General features: G+C 35.1%; 1 protein-coding gene across 2 annotated transcripts in view; it reads right to left on the bottom strand.

Annotated features, from left to right (window-relative positions):
* LOC136031464 (dual specificity tyrosine-phosphorylation-regulated kinase 2-like) overlaps positions 1-16,543 on the bottom strand; it is a 54,976-nt gene extending 38,433 nt beyond the window's left edge. For both annotated transcript variants that reach the window (XM_065711085.1, XM_065711094.1), the window contains exons 1-2: positions 16,415-16,543; positions 9,027-10,463 (exon numbers count right to left, since the gene is read on the bottom strand). In XM_065711085.1, coding sequence (XP_065567157.1) covers positions 9,027-10,364 — 1,338 coding nt within the window. In that variant the 5' untranslated portion in view covers positions 10,365-10,463; positions 16,415-16,543. The remainder of the gene's footprint in view (positions 1-9,026; positions 10,464-16,414) is intronic.
* Positions 16,544-17,215: the final 672 nt, after the last annotated feature.

Below are 17,215 nucleotides of genomic sequence, written 5' to 3'. Positions count from 1 at the left end.
AGAGGTGTCAAAAACAGACTAACCTGTCTCTACTAGCAAACAGGCTCGACGAGCGTGATTATGCTAGACTTTCCATAAAAATAACTAAACAGTTTATAAAAAAAACAATGTCAGGGGATAAAACAATGTATTGTTCTACCTTCATCAGTAGCTTGAAACTTTTGATAATTTTAAACTTCGCAATGAGTGATATATCAACATGAAATCGAGTTTTCAAAAGAAAATTGTCCTAAATCCTAACCGAAATGATTAACTTGGCATTACACTTAAAAACTAAATTGAGTTGTGCTTTTTAGAAGAGTCCAAAAGCACAGATTATTAGGATAATTTAGACGAAGTCGACCTCATTTACAAAGAAAAACAATTAACTGCCAATATTATGAGAAAATTTGTTTATCTTCAACCAGCCTTTATCAAAACAATAGATATATTTTCATAATAAACCAAAATCTTATTATATAGTTTTATTTCATTTAAAAAACAAAAATTCATAAGGGAGTCGTTTCAAAAACTGGAGCAGTTTCGAAGCCAGAGCAGCTTGCATTTTCGGAAAGTTGACTCCATTCGGTAAGACATTGTTGATAACTGGTTATCATACATCTGGGAAAGAAATTAGCTCGCCTATAAAACCAGGTACAGACCTACCTTCGTCTATTTAATGGTTTCGCGATTTTTATGGAAATATTTTAGCCATGCCTTAGCCATAGACATACAAACGACATCCTACCGGTTCTCCTTTTTTCAACAGTTGTCATAAAGGCAATTTTCGGCCCAGCTCCCAAACCACATCCGCATACAAAAGAACAGCCAGAGGATAGGATCGCTATTGTGTATCTTTTCCCAGAGGTTTTTGCTTATATCTTAATAAATCACCTGCTACCCTTAGGGTTGGACATCATGAACCTATTATTCCATCTGGGGTGAGCTGGTAACAGGTATACCTTTAAAAGGCACCAAAACCACGAGGAACAAAGAATTGGTCTAGACAACTTAGGCTCGTGGTGGGAGACCCTGCAATCAATGACCAAAGAAACCAATAAAAAGACTTCGACACAATTCTACATTAATATGGCTAGCAAACAAGAGAAATGAAACTGGAAAGATAATAGGCATAAGAGTTAGATCTTCGACAATTTAAGAGGGGAGAATAGGGACAAAGAACTACCACCGCCACTTACAGTGTAGTGCCTGGCGACTCCTAAAAAAAGTAGAAAATTTCAAAGAAAATTGGGTATTCAATATGTTCAATCTACAAAACGTCGGATGAAAGCTAGTATTTCTACTGAGAGATTTGTTCGCTCACGAACTATTTGAAGTCGACATACAGTCTGCACAGAGTAGGTCTTGGTTAGATTAGGAAAATACTGGCAGATTAAGTAAGCTAGTAGACAAAAAGCAAACAGGCTCATTGGTGACAGAACTCCTATCTATGGGTCAAGCAAAGTCGTTAAGCGCTAGATGGTGTTGACGATTTTTCTTTTCGACACAAATGTCAATTCCCATTCAAAGAAATTCTCTATAATAATCTTCGCATAAATTTCAAGAAGCAACACTCGTGCCTGGAAAATAATGCAGCTAATGCTAAAGTTGACACTGACAAAATTGAAAAGGTCACTATTTGAATAAATCACTTTTAGTATTAAGTTTTAAAAAGAAGAATTTGGTAAAATATGAGCTTTCAAAGCAAAACAATTACTGGTTTAATACTTTTCGTGGTACTTGTTAACAATACAAAACACACCCAAAAAGTGAAGTTAGGTTAATCCTAATAAAATAGAACCTTTGGTTTATATAATGATATACTTTTGGCGGTATATTTGCAAATAGAGGAGGGGGGTTAAGTATTTGGAAAGCACCCCTAACCTACTCTCTAATGTACAAATATATAGCCCAAGTTAAACAAATCCAATGCATTGTATTATCTGTCGCTTGTTTTTGTAGTTACGAAACCGGTTTCCTGAGATGTAACCTAAGCGTAATCCTCGAATGTGTTTGTTTCTTATAAATAACAAGTACCCTTTTCATTATCATCTTTAACACAATTAGCATCAATGCAAACAAAATTATGGAAAGCACTTGACCTAAAACCGGCAGTAGTGAGAGAAAGATCAGTGCAGATGGGAGAAGCGATCCCCAACTGAACAAAATCACGATCTCAAGTTCACTTGAAAAAAAAAAAAAAAAAAAAAACCTCAGTTGAGAGCAAAATCATCATTGTTCCAATCTCGAGACCACATTCTGAATATGGAATGATAAATCACATTAAATAGTGTTTACCATAATTACAATTAGTCTACACCAATGTTAAGAGTTATGCTTAGAAAAAGAGGAGGGCAATTCATTAGTCTAAATTGTATTGATATAATTCATAAGTTATTTTGAAATAAAATACCTTATCGTCCAATGCCTTGCTTTTTATTTATAATAAATAAAAAAGTTTTTTTAACTGCAAGTAAGGAGCGACATTAAAACTTAAAACGAACAGAAATTACTTCGTATATGAAAGGGGCTACTCCATCCTAAACGCCCCACTCTTTACGCTAAGGTTTAACCCTTTTTCACAACTCTACTTTTTAAAACAATAAAAAAAACTTTCTACCTCGCTCTTTATACTAAAGCTTAAATTTTATCCCAATTCTTAAGAATGACCCCTGAATCACAAAGGTTGTAGAATAAATAGTTGGAATTACAAAAAATACGTTAGCGTACGGAGCGAGGTATCTAGGAGATGAACCTCCTCATATGCGTAATATTTTCTGCTCGTTTTAAGTTTTAATGCTTCTCCTTATATTAAGTTTAATAAACTTTTTCATATTTATTTTTTCATTGTTTTTTTTAAAGAATGCTAAATCCTGCACCCCCTTTATGGAATTTCTCTTCCCCCATGATAAATTCTCCATGAAAAGATCATCCAACCCCCAACAAGAAAAATCCCCCTGAAAAGTCTGTACACTTCCCAATAACCATTTCTATGTGTAAACAATGGTCAAAGTTTTGTGACTTGCAGCCCCTCCCCGGGGACTCTTGGGGAGTAATTCATCCCAAAGACATAGTTATTAGTTTTTTCAACTATGCTGAACAAAATGGCCTCAAAATTTTGATCCGGGAGAAAAAATGAGCGTGGGAGGGGGCCTAGGTGCCCTCCAATTTTTGGTCACTTAAAAAGGGCACTAAAACTTTTAATTTCCGTTAGAATGAGCCCTTTCGCGACGTTCTAGGACCACTGGGTCGATACGATCACCAATTGGGAAGAATAGGCAGTCGAATGGCATTCGAAACCTCTACAGTACGGTTCTCTGATAAGCTGAATGTGATTTTCGATAAGATAATATGACGTTTAAGGGGTATTTCTCCCCTATTTTCCAAAATAAGACAAATTTTCTCAGGTTCATAATTTTAGACGGATAAAACTAAATTTGATGAAACTTATATATTTAAAATCAGCATAAAAATCCGATTATTTTGATTTATCATTTAGCATCGAAATTCAGTTTTTTAGACTTTCGTTTACCATTGAGCCGGGTCGCTCCTTACTACAGTTCGTTACCACGAACTGTTTGACTACTTTTTTAAACAATTAAAAAATTGCGCAAAGAGAGAGGTGTTGAGGAGGGGACATAAATAGTTGAAATTATTAAAAAAAAACTTCAGCGTAAAGAGCGAGGTATTGTGGAGGAGACGAACCCCTTATATACGTAATAATTTTTGTTCGTTCTATGTTTTAATGCTGCTCCTTACTTCCAGCTGAAAAAACTTTTTTCTTATTTTTTTTAAATAATGCTAGAAAATCCTGCAGCCCCATCATGGAAATCTCTTCCTCCATGGAAAGTTCCTCTCACGTAACCCCCTGCCTCTTCCCCTCTCAACCCGAAAAAGTCCCCCTTAACACGTATATACACTCCCCAATAACCATTAGTATATGTAAACAATGGTCAAGGTTTGTAGCTTCCAGCCCCACCCACCAGGGGCTGAGGGGGATTAAGTCGTCCCGAAAAACAATTATTAGATTTTTCGACTATGCTGAACAAAATGGCTATATAAAAATTTTGATTCGGTGACTTGGGGCAAAAATGAGCGTCGTGGGAGGGGGCCTAGGTGCCCTCCAATTTTTTTGTCACTTAAAAAGGACATTATAACTTTTAATTTCTGTTATAATAAGCCTTCTCGTGACATTCTAAGACCCCTGGGTCGATGTGATCACCCCTGGGGAAAAAAACACGCATCCATGATCTGTCTTCTGGCAAAAAATACAAAATTCCAAATTCTATAGATAAGAGCTTGAAACTTCTACAATAGGGTTCTCTGATACGCTAAATCTAATGGTGTGATTTTCGTTAAAATTGTATTACTTTTAGGGGGTGTTTCTGCCTATTTTCTAAAACGAGGCAAATATTCTCAGACTCGTAACTTTTGATTTGCAAGACTAAACTTGATGGAACTTATATATGTAAAATCAATTCTTTTGATGTAACTATTAGTATCAAAATTCCATTTTTTTAGAGTTTCGTTTACTATTGAGCCGGGTCGCTCCTTTTTACAGTTCGTTACCACGAACTGTTTGATTACGGTCAGACATTAATAATACAACCTAGTTTATTATTCTTCAAAGACATAAACTCAATTCGGTTGTTACTTTTATCCTGTTTTAACTAATAAAGAATTGCAAAGATATTTCTTGTATTTTTTGGCCCTTCATACTCATCTGAAGACAACACGTGACACTCTGACTCAGCAATGAAGCCCAGCGATTTTAAATAGACATCGTTCTAGGTCATAGCTAATTACAATGTTTTGTTAAAAGAGTTTCTGTTGCTACATTATTCTAAAGCAATGAGCGTCATCAGACAAAAAAAATTACAGACAGCTAAATCACCATTGGATAAACACATTTTCCATTAGAAACGGAATCGTTAACGAAAAATTGGCAACGAGGATCTTCTTTTATTACAAAAGAGAGAAACATATAAGTAATTTTGTCAATGAGATATGAAAACAACTATTGAGAACATGTATAGTCGGAATTACAAGCATCAACCGAAGTTTCTACTTCTTCTGAAGGGACAATACGTCAACCTAATTATTTCTCAGCCATGACCACACTAAAACACCAAGAGTCTTGGCGTATTTGCTATTAAATAAATCCTTATTTATTAACGGTGTTACACAGTGTTGAGTAACTCAGCTTAAGAGTGTGTCAAAGTACTTTTTAATTTATTCATCGTCATGATGAAATAAAACTTTGTTGATGCGCTAGCGTTGCCAACAGTAAAGAGCTATGTGCCTCCCACGTATCATTTTGTCTGACCACTTTGTTTTAAAAGATGGTCGCAGAAACTTTGAAGAGGGCTCATACGATTGGAAATTGAAATTTCCTTTCGAGAATCGTAAGTGATTGGAGGGCGACCAGCCCCTTTCCCGTGCCTTTTTTTTTGCCTTCTCCGTGAAGATATTTGACTAGATTTTTGAGAGTCATTCTAATTAAAATAGTCCCAAGTTCAATCTTAAACTTAAAATCGTAAACTCCTGGGATTGAGATTTGTCATTTTATATTAAACTTGAGTTACATTTAACAATGCTATTCGTCCGTTAAAAATTCAACATTAACAGCCTACTTATTCCCAAAATCGACTACACCTTAAAAAAAAAACTGCATTTCAAAAAGTACTAGAAAGAGTTAGTACTACCAAGAGCAGTGGGTTCTCGCTACTAACAAACAGTGTACTTCAAGGTCTTTTCATTAAAAATTGAGTTCCCATTTTTTAAAGTTCTACATGCTTGTGTAAATTTTCATTTACCCAATTCAATCCATCAGTTTTCATTATCATTGTCCTTGGTACTTCCACAAATTACTTACCCAATTGAAACCTTACTAAAGGCCCAGTGGGACTTAGAATCTACTTACGTCTAATCAACAAAGTAAATTAATGACTAAATATTACAAGGTTATCAGAATAGTGTGGGCAAAATCTTGAGAGCGGCTTATCTGAAATACACCAAATATATTTTGTATCCAATCCACATAAACACTTTTACACTACAATCCCTTATGAGCCTTCAATTTATTCGCGGCTATGTAGCTAGGTCAATCAAAAGACATTAGGCGTTGCCAGGTTTTCAAAATAGCATAACTGCAATATCTTTAGAAAAACTTGGGCTATCAAATAGAAACCAGTTTTGCCCAAAAACTTGAGTTACCGATTACCAAAACTTAAAATACCTTCCTAGATTTTCGTTATTAAGCAGAGAAACTGAGAATCTCTAAAATATTCCTATGATTGGCCAATAATAAAACAGCAATGTCAATTAAAAGCGAACTGTAATTATTTTATTTGTGATCTAATGAAGAAGTCTTATCCCTAAAAACGAGCAAAAATAAAGTCTATTAGTGAAACTAGCAGAAAATACTGTGAATGATTAAACGAAACCTTAGAAAATGACATTCTGGCTTTTAAAGGTTTAAGGAACGTGGGCGGCAGCCCTTCCCTGGTTTGTGGCAACTTCTTTTCGATTTAAGTGGATTATTTATTTAACTTGATAATCCATTTTAATCTGCGTTCGTTTTAGGATTCATGTATACATCCATAGAAACATGTAGTATCTGTTGGATGTCATTATTCATTTTAATTTATGTTCCTTTGGGTTCTGTTCCATTCATTTATAGTAATTTTTGTTGTTTCAGTCTAAATAATTGTAAGAATTTATTTCACCAAAACATGGTTGTTTCCTTTTCCTTGAAAAACTTATTTGTTGAAAGTTTTCTTCAACTGACAAAATAAAAGAGAATTTGAAATGCACTACTATTATTTGTTATGAAGCCTTAGAAAATGATGTCTAGTTTCAAAGAACCAGATGGACTGAAGGGGGTTAAACGAGGGGGAAACAATTTTTATTTATTTTCTACCACTGAATACCCACAAAGCACAACATTTTACGTAATGTTCACGGATTTTAATCTCGAGAGCCCTTCCCCTGAAAGGGGTACGACCTGTGTTAGAATATATATTTTAAACTGTAACTTCACAAAATAGCATAATGATCAGGAGAGAAAAAACCACGGAGGACATTTTTTTTGTAATTTAATAATCGTAGAGGAAAAAACTAACCTTCAACCTTCACTTTTGGTGGAAAAGGGGGTTACTCTTGTGACTCATCCTCTCAAAATAAGCTATAACGTTTAAATAGTTTATCAAAAAATAAACCTAAAGTGGCGTCCATTCACACAGATTAGTGGGAGGGGTCTATTTTTCAAAGTCAAGGGGGGCCATATTTTTCTACAAAAGTACAAGAAAGCAATTTTTCAATGAAAATATCAACAAGAACTAAGAGCTCATATGGCACTTGTGACGAGGCAAGAAGAGCTATGACCCAAGAACTCATATGGTATGAGCTCTAACAAAATTCTAAGAATCAATAGATTGATTTAAAAGGAAAATCAGAGGCTTAATGCCGGTCAGGATTTAAAATAAGAGCTCTGAGTCAAGATGTCCTTCTAAATATCAAAATTCATTAAGATCCGATCACCCACTCGTCAGTTATAAATACCTAATTTTTCCCCTTCCTTTAGCCCCCCCAGATGGTCGAATCTGGGAAAAATACTTTTTCAAGTCAATTTGTGCAGCTCCCTGACACGCCTACCAATTTTCATCGTCCTAGCACGTCCAGAAGCACCAAACTCGCCAAATCACTGAACCCCTCCCCCCAACTCCCCCAAAGAGAGCGAATCCGATACAGTACGTCAATCAAGTGTCAAGGACAATTGCTTATTCTATCCACCAAGCTTCATCCCGATTCCTCCACTCCGTGTTTTCCAAGATTTCCCCCTCCAACTCCCCCCAATGTCAAAGGATCTGGTCGGGATTTGAAATAAGAGCTCTGAGACATGAATTCCTTCTAAATATCAAATTTCATTAAGATTCGGTCACCTATTCGTAAGACAAAAATACCCAATTTTCAGTTTCCAAGAATTCCGGTTTCCCACTCCAACTCCCCCCAATGTCACAGGATCTGGTCGGAATTTAAAATTAGAGCTTTAAAGCATAAGATCCTTCTAAATACCAAATTTCATTCAGATCTGGCACCCTTTCGTAAGTTACAAATAGCTCATTTTTCAAAACTACCCCCCCCCCCCGACTCCACCAAAGAGAGAAGATCCGGTCCGGTTATGTCAGTCACGTATCTTAGACAGGTTTTTAATCTTCCCATCCAGTTTCATCCTGATCTCTCCGCTTTAAGTATTTTCTAAGATTTCCAGTCCCCCTCCCCAACTGCCCCCCCAACGACGCGGGATCCGGTTGAGATTTAAAATAAGAGATCTGAGTTACGAGTTCCTTCTAAATATGAAGTTTCATGAAGATCCGATCACTCCTTCGTAAGTTAAAAATACGTCATTTTTTCTAATTCTTCAGAATTAACCCCCCCCCCCCAATAGAGCAGATCCGTTCCAATTATGTAAATCACGTATCTAAGACTTCTGCTTATTTTTCCCACCAAGTTTCATCCCGATCCCTCCAATCTAAGCGTTTTCCATGATTTTAGGTTCCCCACCCCAAACTTCCCCCAATGTCACCAGATCCGGTCGGGATTTAAAATAACAGCTCTGAGACACGATATACTTCCAAACATCAAATTTCATTAAGATCTGACCAACCGTTCGTAAGTTAAAAATACTTCATTTTTTCTATTTTTTCCGAATAAAAGGGCCCCCCATTCCCCCCCCCCCCAGATGGTCAAACTGGGAGAACGACTATTTCTAATTTAATCTGGTCTGGTCCCTGATACGCCTGCCAAATTTCATCGTTCTAGCTTACCTGGAAGTGCCTAAAGTAGCAAAATCAGGACCAACAGACTGACAGACCGACAGAATTTGCGATTGCTATATGTCACTTGGTTAATACCAAGTGCCATAAAAAAGGTATTTTAAGTCTTCGGAGGGCGGGGAGAAGAAATTTTGAAGGGTCAATGCATCCTCCCCCCCCCGTAATCAACGTCACTGCAGATTTCATAAATATAAAAAAGCAATAGCTTACCTTAATACCAGATCTACCCTGCTGTTTGAGAAGAACATTTTCTGGCTTCATATCACAATGAATAATTTTGCTTTTAGATAATCCATCCAAACACAGAAGCAGCGAATGGGCAAATTTCCTCACCAATTGGAGACTAAATCCTTGGAACTTATTCTTTTTAATAAGTTCATACAAGTTGATGGACAAAAGTTCAAAGGTAATGCACACATGATTTCTGAACATAAAACAATCATACAAGTGGATCACATTCATTTTATTTTCTTTGTCATGCTCTCTCAAATGTTCTAATATTTTAATTTCCTCTTGAGCCTGTCTATGAAATCGAGGCTGGTTTCTCACCATTTTGAGAGCCACATAAATGTGTTTCTTATGATCATAGGCTTTAACCACTTGACCAAAACTACCTTTGCCTATTACTTTTATCACTTCATATCTATAAGCTATGTGGTCATGGGGGACATGAATATAAGAATCTTGATCGTCATCAAAGCCAAAATTATTTGTTGGCATACCTGGCCGCTTTTTAGCACTAGTACCAATATAAAAAACCTGAGTAAAATTGAGAATCTCAGTTGACTCAAAAACGCTTAAAACGTTTTTGTAGACCTTAAGTACCTTTTCAGGTCTCCAAGGTCCACCTAATCGTTTGCCTGCTGACTGTGACTGGCTTACATCAGTGGTAAGAGAACTACGATTATTTTGAAGCCTCACGTCAAGGACTGGGCTTTCTCCCCTCATGACTGTTTGAGGAGCAATAATGGGACCAGTGGAAGTCCTAACACTAGGAGGCACGTATACGTTACCAGAGTTTCTAGCACTTGGAGGCACGTACAAATTACCTGAATTTCTGGCACTAGGTGGGACGTAAACACTACCAGAATTTCTTGCACTTGGAGGCATGAAACTACCACCAAAATTGTGCACAGCCGAGAGACCTTGCTGTGCCTGTCGCTGTTCGTGAAATATAATAGTCAACTGTTGAAGGACAGGGTCGTGGATCTTAGGTAGTTCAGGAGTTGGTCTTATGTGGGTTGCTGGAAATAGTCCTTGATATGACCCAGTGCTAAAATTCGGTTCTTCGATAGTAACCTGCGTCGTTGGTGGGGTAGGTAAGGCTAATACAGGCTCAACTCCAAACCCAAAAGCATAATTGTGGTCAAAAGGTTTGGGATATCCAACTAGATTGTCAACTGCAATATGATTTACGGGTATATGATGCAATGCTGGATTTAGTGAATATAAAATCGGTTTCTCTACAACATTCAACGGCGATTCACTAGGAGTTTCGTTCACGACTGCTGGCAATCCTCCCCACTGCGTGAAATAGCCAATAGACATCGCCAAAATCACGAACCAAGATCAATGTTGGGTGTCCAGAGAACTGGGAGACCCAACATTAGTGTTGCACTTTGATGAATTCTTAGTCCAAAACGTATCCTGAAAGAAGAAAAATATTTGAAGGGCTGACAAACTACTACACCTCTTATAAAACAGAATGTTTTTTCATGAAAGAAGCCTACAATTTAATTGTCACATACCTGAAACTTTTCTTGCACAAGTGAATTAACTACAGGACCGTACCCCTGGGATATTTTGAGAAGCAAGTCAAAATGGAAAAATATTAGGGGTATTGAAAAAACATTTTAATACAAAATCTTGTTCTCTTTTAGTTAATTTTTGACTGTGTGTATCTGTTTTTCTTCAGTTGACATGGGCATTACTGTGGATAAATTAACACCATAAAATTAAGATAATTTTGGTCTGGTCAACTATAAAACCAGAGTCTCAATATTTTTTCCACATATTCGACCACCATAAAGGAATGGGAAATCTTTATTTTAGTCAAGATGAACAATTATAGGAAAATACAAACTAAGATTAGTCAACTTTTCAAGCAAACAAATCATGAAGAAACAAGGTTCACAGAGCTTTTACTCAAATTCATTAGACATATATATCTTTCCAATGTCATTGCTTCCACTCTTCAGGGAAACAAACTAATCTTCTGAAGATTCATAATTAAGCCTAGAATAATTTACTTTTGCCTCTTCTATGAGGCCTTCCAAAAGGACAGGCTAATCAAAAAGACGAAAAGAAACTTTAAAGGGTGATGGGAATGAAGAAACTTGAAAAACTATTACAGGTACTTGATTAAAACGAGATACCTTTCAAAGCCAAAACAATTGTTTGTTTTCAAGGGAAAATTATAAAAGCACTTCGTCTAAAGCCTCATTCAATCCTTTCTTATAATTATAATTTTGATTTTGAAATTTACTTGTAATTGCGTATCTTCGAATCACAAGCATTATTTTTTCTAACGAAAAATTTGTGGATGTTTGCAATATATTTTTATCCTTTAAATTTATTCATTCATCCATTAATTTTGTCCATATGTTAAACTTAGTTGTTTCAAAAATTCTTGATCATTGATTAGATTTTCCAAGAATCCTGCTTGTACAATTCCAAAAAACATGATTAATAATTAGACACTAGACAGTTATAACAAGTTTAGGGTTCTACAAAATGACAAGGTGGTGATAAGTTACTAGTTAAAACCAGCAAAGCACTGCTGGTAAGCGCCCAAGGCGCTGAGTTAATACAGACACAGCCTAAAATCCCTTTATGGCAATAAAGGTGCTTAAACCATGTGTCTAATTAACATATCGTTTACAGTTCAGTAAATGTGTTTTTGGTTATTTACAGACAAATATAGGAGTTCAGTTATACATATAAATCTACATAAGAGTACATAGCAAAAGGTCCACATAATAAATTGATGCATGAGGCAAGGGTTAAACTCCAAATTAATTTCCAAGTTTCTGAATTTTCTTAAAAGGGAATCCTCCTCCCCTTTCTGGATGGGCATAAGGCATGCATTGATAGACCTAGAAAATGAATCATCTTCAAACCCCCCTCCCACCATCTTTCAGGCAGATGTAAAAAATACAAAAATTCAGGACTTGCAGAAATCTTGAACTGTGTCTTGGTGATTGATACAATAACAAGCCAACAGTTTAGAGATGCCTGAATCAGCTTTAAAGATGCACACATCAGACAAAAATTTTTTTTTATTATTTACAAGTCTTCTGGAACTATCCTAGAGGATAACTCATTATCTTTTAGACATATGCTGGTACATAGGCTAACAGCCACCTGTAACTTTCTTTTTTTTCTGCCTAGTCTCACCTCTCAAAACATATCTCACATTATCATAGCCCATATTGAAATTGAGAAACTAGAAGCAAACTTTAGAATCAGTCCCTTATTTTAGTTACTTAAAAAGCATTAGCACTTGAACAGAACTTCCATACTTGGATACTCTCACTGCCCCTATAACAGAAGTTATTACAGAAACTCCCTGCTCTATTTCATTATGCTTAACAACAACAAAGTTTCATATAAATATAAACAGACGAACAAATTTATTTATTAATGGTATTTGCCAATACCATCAATTCCACTTAAATATTCTGTTAATATTAACCTTATCCATTGATTCTCTTATTGAGTCTATACAGCCAGTCATTTCTTCTGATATGATATAAATGCTTATTAGCATAAACCTTTCCCAAATTTTCCTCCTGCACCACAGAAAACACAATTTGTCACCAGGCAAATAAACTATAAAAGTATTTTGCCACTATAAATACAAATTTTAACAAGAATACAGAATCAGCCTTAAAAGGCAACAACCATTACTTTTGAAACTTTTTGAATACACTCCTCTTGCTTTTGTTCCTAGTATTTCATTGAATACACTCTAAAAAAGAAGACAGAAAACAAAGCTAGATTCAATGCTATTTTGCCTTTATAATAGTATATTCTTGCAATTGCTAAAAATATACTTGAAGACATGTTTCTTTTTATCTTGTGGTTGTTATTCTCTAATAATTGCAGCATAACAAAATAAAAAACAACAAATGCATTATACAGACAAAACTCTCTTTGACATTTAGCAAAAATTATTGAAATGATTGTACCACCTCTACCAAAGAAAAACCCTGATCATCAGAAGATAAGAAAACCAGAGAGAAAACCCACTCAGCCTAGAAATAATGAAAAAGTCAACCAAAGGGAAAATCCTGCTGGAAAATTGCTTTAAAAGCCAGTGAAATAAACTGCTAACACAAAATATATTGTTTTTTCTTACTGATTCACTTCAGCAGGTGCTGCAGACTCAAAAATTAAAAAACTCAGTTGTTACTTTTTATGGCCCACTTGAGGTTACTTTTGCAGTGAAGTTTCATTCAACTATAAAATGGTCTTGGAACAAAATGGAGAATCCAATTATATTTTACTACAAAGGCATGTCCCACTGCATAAGGGAATTGTCCTGAGTACAATTGAGTCCAATAATTTTCCTTGATTTGGTAGAAATTCAAGGCGTTACTTCAAGTGTCTGGGCTCACCTATTGACATACGTGGAAGCTGTAACTTTACAGCAGCTTTAGTATAAGCATGTTCTTTGATTTTGACTCCAAATCAACAAAGAAACATCTTTGCTATAGGATTAACTCATTGTATTGTATATTCTACTTCCAGTTTATTTTCATGGAGTAGCCATGTTTTTCATGGCTACTGTTCACTTCCATATTTGTTTGATGGAGTAGCCAATGTATATATTGGTTTAATGCCTTTATTTTCTGATGATTGTAGATTACTTCCTCATTTGAATTATTACTATTTAGCTTCTTCCCCCATTCCAATACTAAGGAAGCCTTGTTGTATAGAACCAGATAATTGTTCTTTTTTTCTTCCTAATGGCCATAGACCTGCTGTTTCCAACATGTGCTTTTTTGAATTGTTCATGCTAGGTCATTTTAGCTTTAGGTCTTATACCCTGTCTCAACCCCTTCACTACATTTAAGGCTTAGAAAGTTCAATAAAAGACAAGTATATAGCCTATTTTAACATTGAAAAAATCCTGAATTTTAGCTTTAGTCTACTTCCCTTTGGCTCAATGTTTTGGAAACACAATTCTTATGGTTTGAGTAGAATTAATATTGAATTTTTGGATCTTTTGGGCAATTGTTGGATCTAGCCTGGGATGTAGTGTATTTAAACTGGAAAAGACTCTAAAATTGCAAATGACATTTTGTAAATAATGTGTAATGAAGTAAGATAATTATTCATTGTATTTAATTTAGAAAACAGTAACTCCACTTTAGCCAGAGCTCCCCAGATTTAGCATCTCCTTGTTTCCAGATACATTAGGCTATATGGAATATAATTCATAATGTTGGTCCAAATATGCACTGTTGCACTTGTTTACCCTACAGAAGCCATTCCTTTTCTAAACTAAACTTTTAAAATCAACTTTATACAAATTGAAAAAAGAATAGCTTCTGAAAATGTAAACCTATTATTTCATTAGAATTTTTAGGCATATTCAAAAATTTAGGGCTTTTCAAAAATTTAAGGAATAATTTTATAAATCTTCAAAACCTTAAAAATTGAGATTGAGCAACAGTACAAGGCTAAAAATGCCTCTTGCGCCTTTTTTTTAGCAGATGATCTATGTTGAAAGACTTCCCTTTTATATGACAAGAGTTGTTAAGGGTCATCTAAGGTTGGTGAGGGACATGTCCTAATAGGCCTAGTATTGTACTTCTTTGGTACATCAATGAAGTTATACCTTCTAGTTCTTACATTAACCCAGTGTTCTACTCAGTTTACAATTTATCTATGTCTGTGTTTGAGTGATGAAATTACAAAAATATTATTTGAATGATTTTCAGAAGAGCATAACAAGGGAGGAAAGATGGTAGGCTACTCTGATTAGTAGCAACACCCTGCTTAATGCAAAGTAAGAATTTCATTGTTTACTTTTCCAGGATTTAAGAGATTTCTTGAACTATATATCCAACCATAAGGGGGTAGTGTACATTTGAATCAGTGTCAGGTAAGATCAGATTGCATTAATCCTCTTGTAGAGAATCTCAAAAAAGCTCTAAATAAAAAGAATCTTGCTTTATTCATTCAGTCTTAAAAAAAGCTCTTCTTGAATGATTTGGCCATCAGTGACATTTTGAGGATTTCAATTGGATTTCAAATTCAAATTCAGGATTTCAAATTCAGTGACATTTTGTGGAATGGAACAAATAATACAGTAATTTTGACATATATATTACTGACTTATGGGGACCTGTGGTTTCTGGCTACACAGCCTAGCCTGGTGGGACTAGAGACAGAGCTAAACTTAGCAAGTGATGACATTTGTAGGAGTAATTCTCTTGTCTGACTGCTTATTACTTTCTGGTTGAGGATTTAACTACCTTGGTAAAATTCTAGACAAGCTACTTTTTTGGAAAGCAGTCCTTTAAAAATATTTGTGTTATATAAATTAAGCTGTTTAAATGAATATGATCTTCTGTTTAAATGAAATAGGCTACAAGAAAAGTAGCCCTATTTCTAGCTTCAAAACATTGCTCAATCACTATTTATGAGGTTTCAAAATCTACAAATACATTTCCTAAACTTAGAAAAAAGAAATTGATATGGCTTAAAATTCTACTCAAATAACAAGAATTCTATTTAAAAAACTAGAACCAAAGAAAATGAAAATTAGAGTTTAATGTTGTTTTGTCAAAATTCTAATAGACCTGTCAAGTATGCAAATTTCTAAGACTTAGAAATTTTTTTGAAATTAGAAAGTTTGATATTAATTTTTGGCCCTCTATTACTAAAGTAATCTTTCTTTAGAAATTGTTGTAAAACTTACAAAAGAAGGTGTAGCCAGTTTCATTGTATGATATTTAATTCTATCTACAAAAAAAGTAAAAGTTTGTTTTCCTAGCCTCTTTCCAAATCAGTGTTGTCTGGAATTTTACTACTACCCTCCTATCAATTCAATGACATTGAACAGGAACTCTTGATGTAATCTCTCTTTATCATTTTTGCAATTAGCCTATATGCACAAGTTCATTCAGCAAATAGTCGACTTTGTGCTCTGAAATCTGGTTCCAGAAGTTGACAACTATCTGACTGAAGAAGTGGGTCCTTTCTCTAGTAAAGCAATGTTGCTTTTGGATCAGGGACCTAGGCTACTTTCAATATTTAAGACAGATACATTTAGATCAAAGTACTTGTCTGGACAAGGCACTGTCTGAGGACTTGGGATATTACCCTAATCCTCATTCAGGCTACACTTTGAATCCATTCCTGGAAGGTTAATTCATCCAAATTGACCAATTACCAAGTTCACAAAAGGACACTTATCTTGATTTTAGAAAAACAACTTCTACTTATCAATAGGCAATGAAAATTTAGTCCAAGTGGGTAAGCCCAACAAAATTAGCCTATGCTTTTTAGCCTAATTTAGCAACTTTAGAAGGTTGGCTCCATAGCCCTTTGACCCGGAATAAAATTGAATAGTGTTGGAAAAATACCTAAAAAGTGAGCTGAATTGCTCATCAAATCCTTAAATAAAAATCTTCCATGAACTTTTTCCAAAATAATCCACTACCTATTAATCCCAACAAAGCACAAAGAGCACACTGAAAATGGCGTCCAACGCCCTTTACGGGATTTCGAAAGTACTCCCATCTATATTGATTTTACACAAGTGACGCTAGAAAACAATTTCAACTGACACCTAGCAATGGTGCTGTTTTCTATAACCATAGACTAATAATGGAACGCTAAACTTCTTCAAATGAGGAATTTCTAGAGAGAACAAAATTATTTCCTTTTATTTTACGCTTTAGACGATTTATATTGTTCAGAAGTACTTTGTCACCTAGGATATTCATCCAGTAAAATTTTTATTATAAGTCCTGAGGGGCTGAGATTGAATTTCTGGTTTAAAAAAATCAAATTAAAAATATCAAAAGTAAAATCCATTCACTAGTCATTGTGTAAACTGGACATATTGTTCTGGACATTAAAATGTTATGCTAATACCACATGACATTAAATACTGAAACAGACTAAACTCCATAAAAATATACAAATAAAACAATATATGAAAAATAAAGGTACATTAAAAACCGTAAGGAAATAATAAGCAAACAAATGCAAAAGACGGGTAGAACCTGTGCCAATGAATAATAAGAGCAAAGCTAACAGGATGCCTTTGTTTAGGTTTTTCTTAATACAGCGACAAAAGTTTTTTCATATCTGGAGCAGCGAACAGGAGACAAGTAGGAATTGGGAATAACTCGGAGGAGGGAGGAATCTGTGTGGGGAGT

Source organism: Artemia franciscana, chromosome 1, assembly GCF_032884065.1.
Source record: "Artemia franciscana chromosome 1, ASM3288406v1, whole genome shotgun sequence".
In the NCBI taxonomy this organism is placed as follows: Eukaryota; Metazoa; Arthropoda; class Branchiopoda; order Anostraca; family Artemiidae; genus Artemia; species Artemia franciscana.
This window is presented reverse-complemented; position numbering and strand designations above follow the sequence as displayed.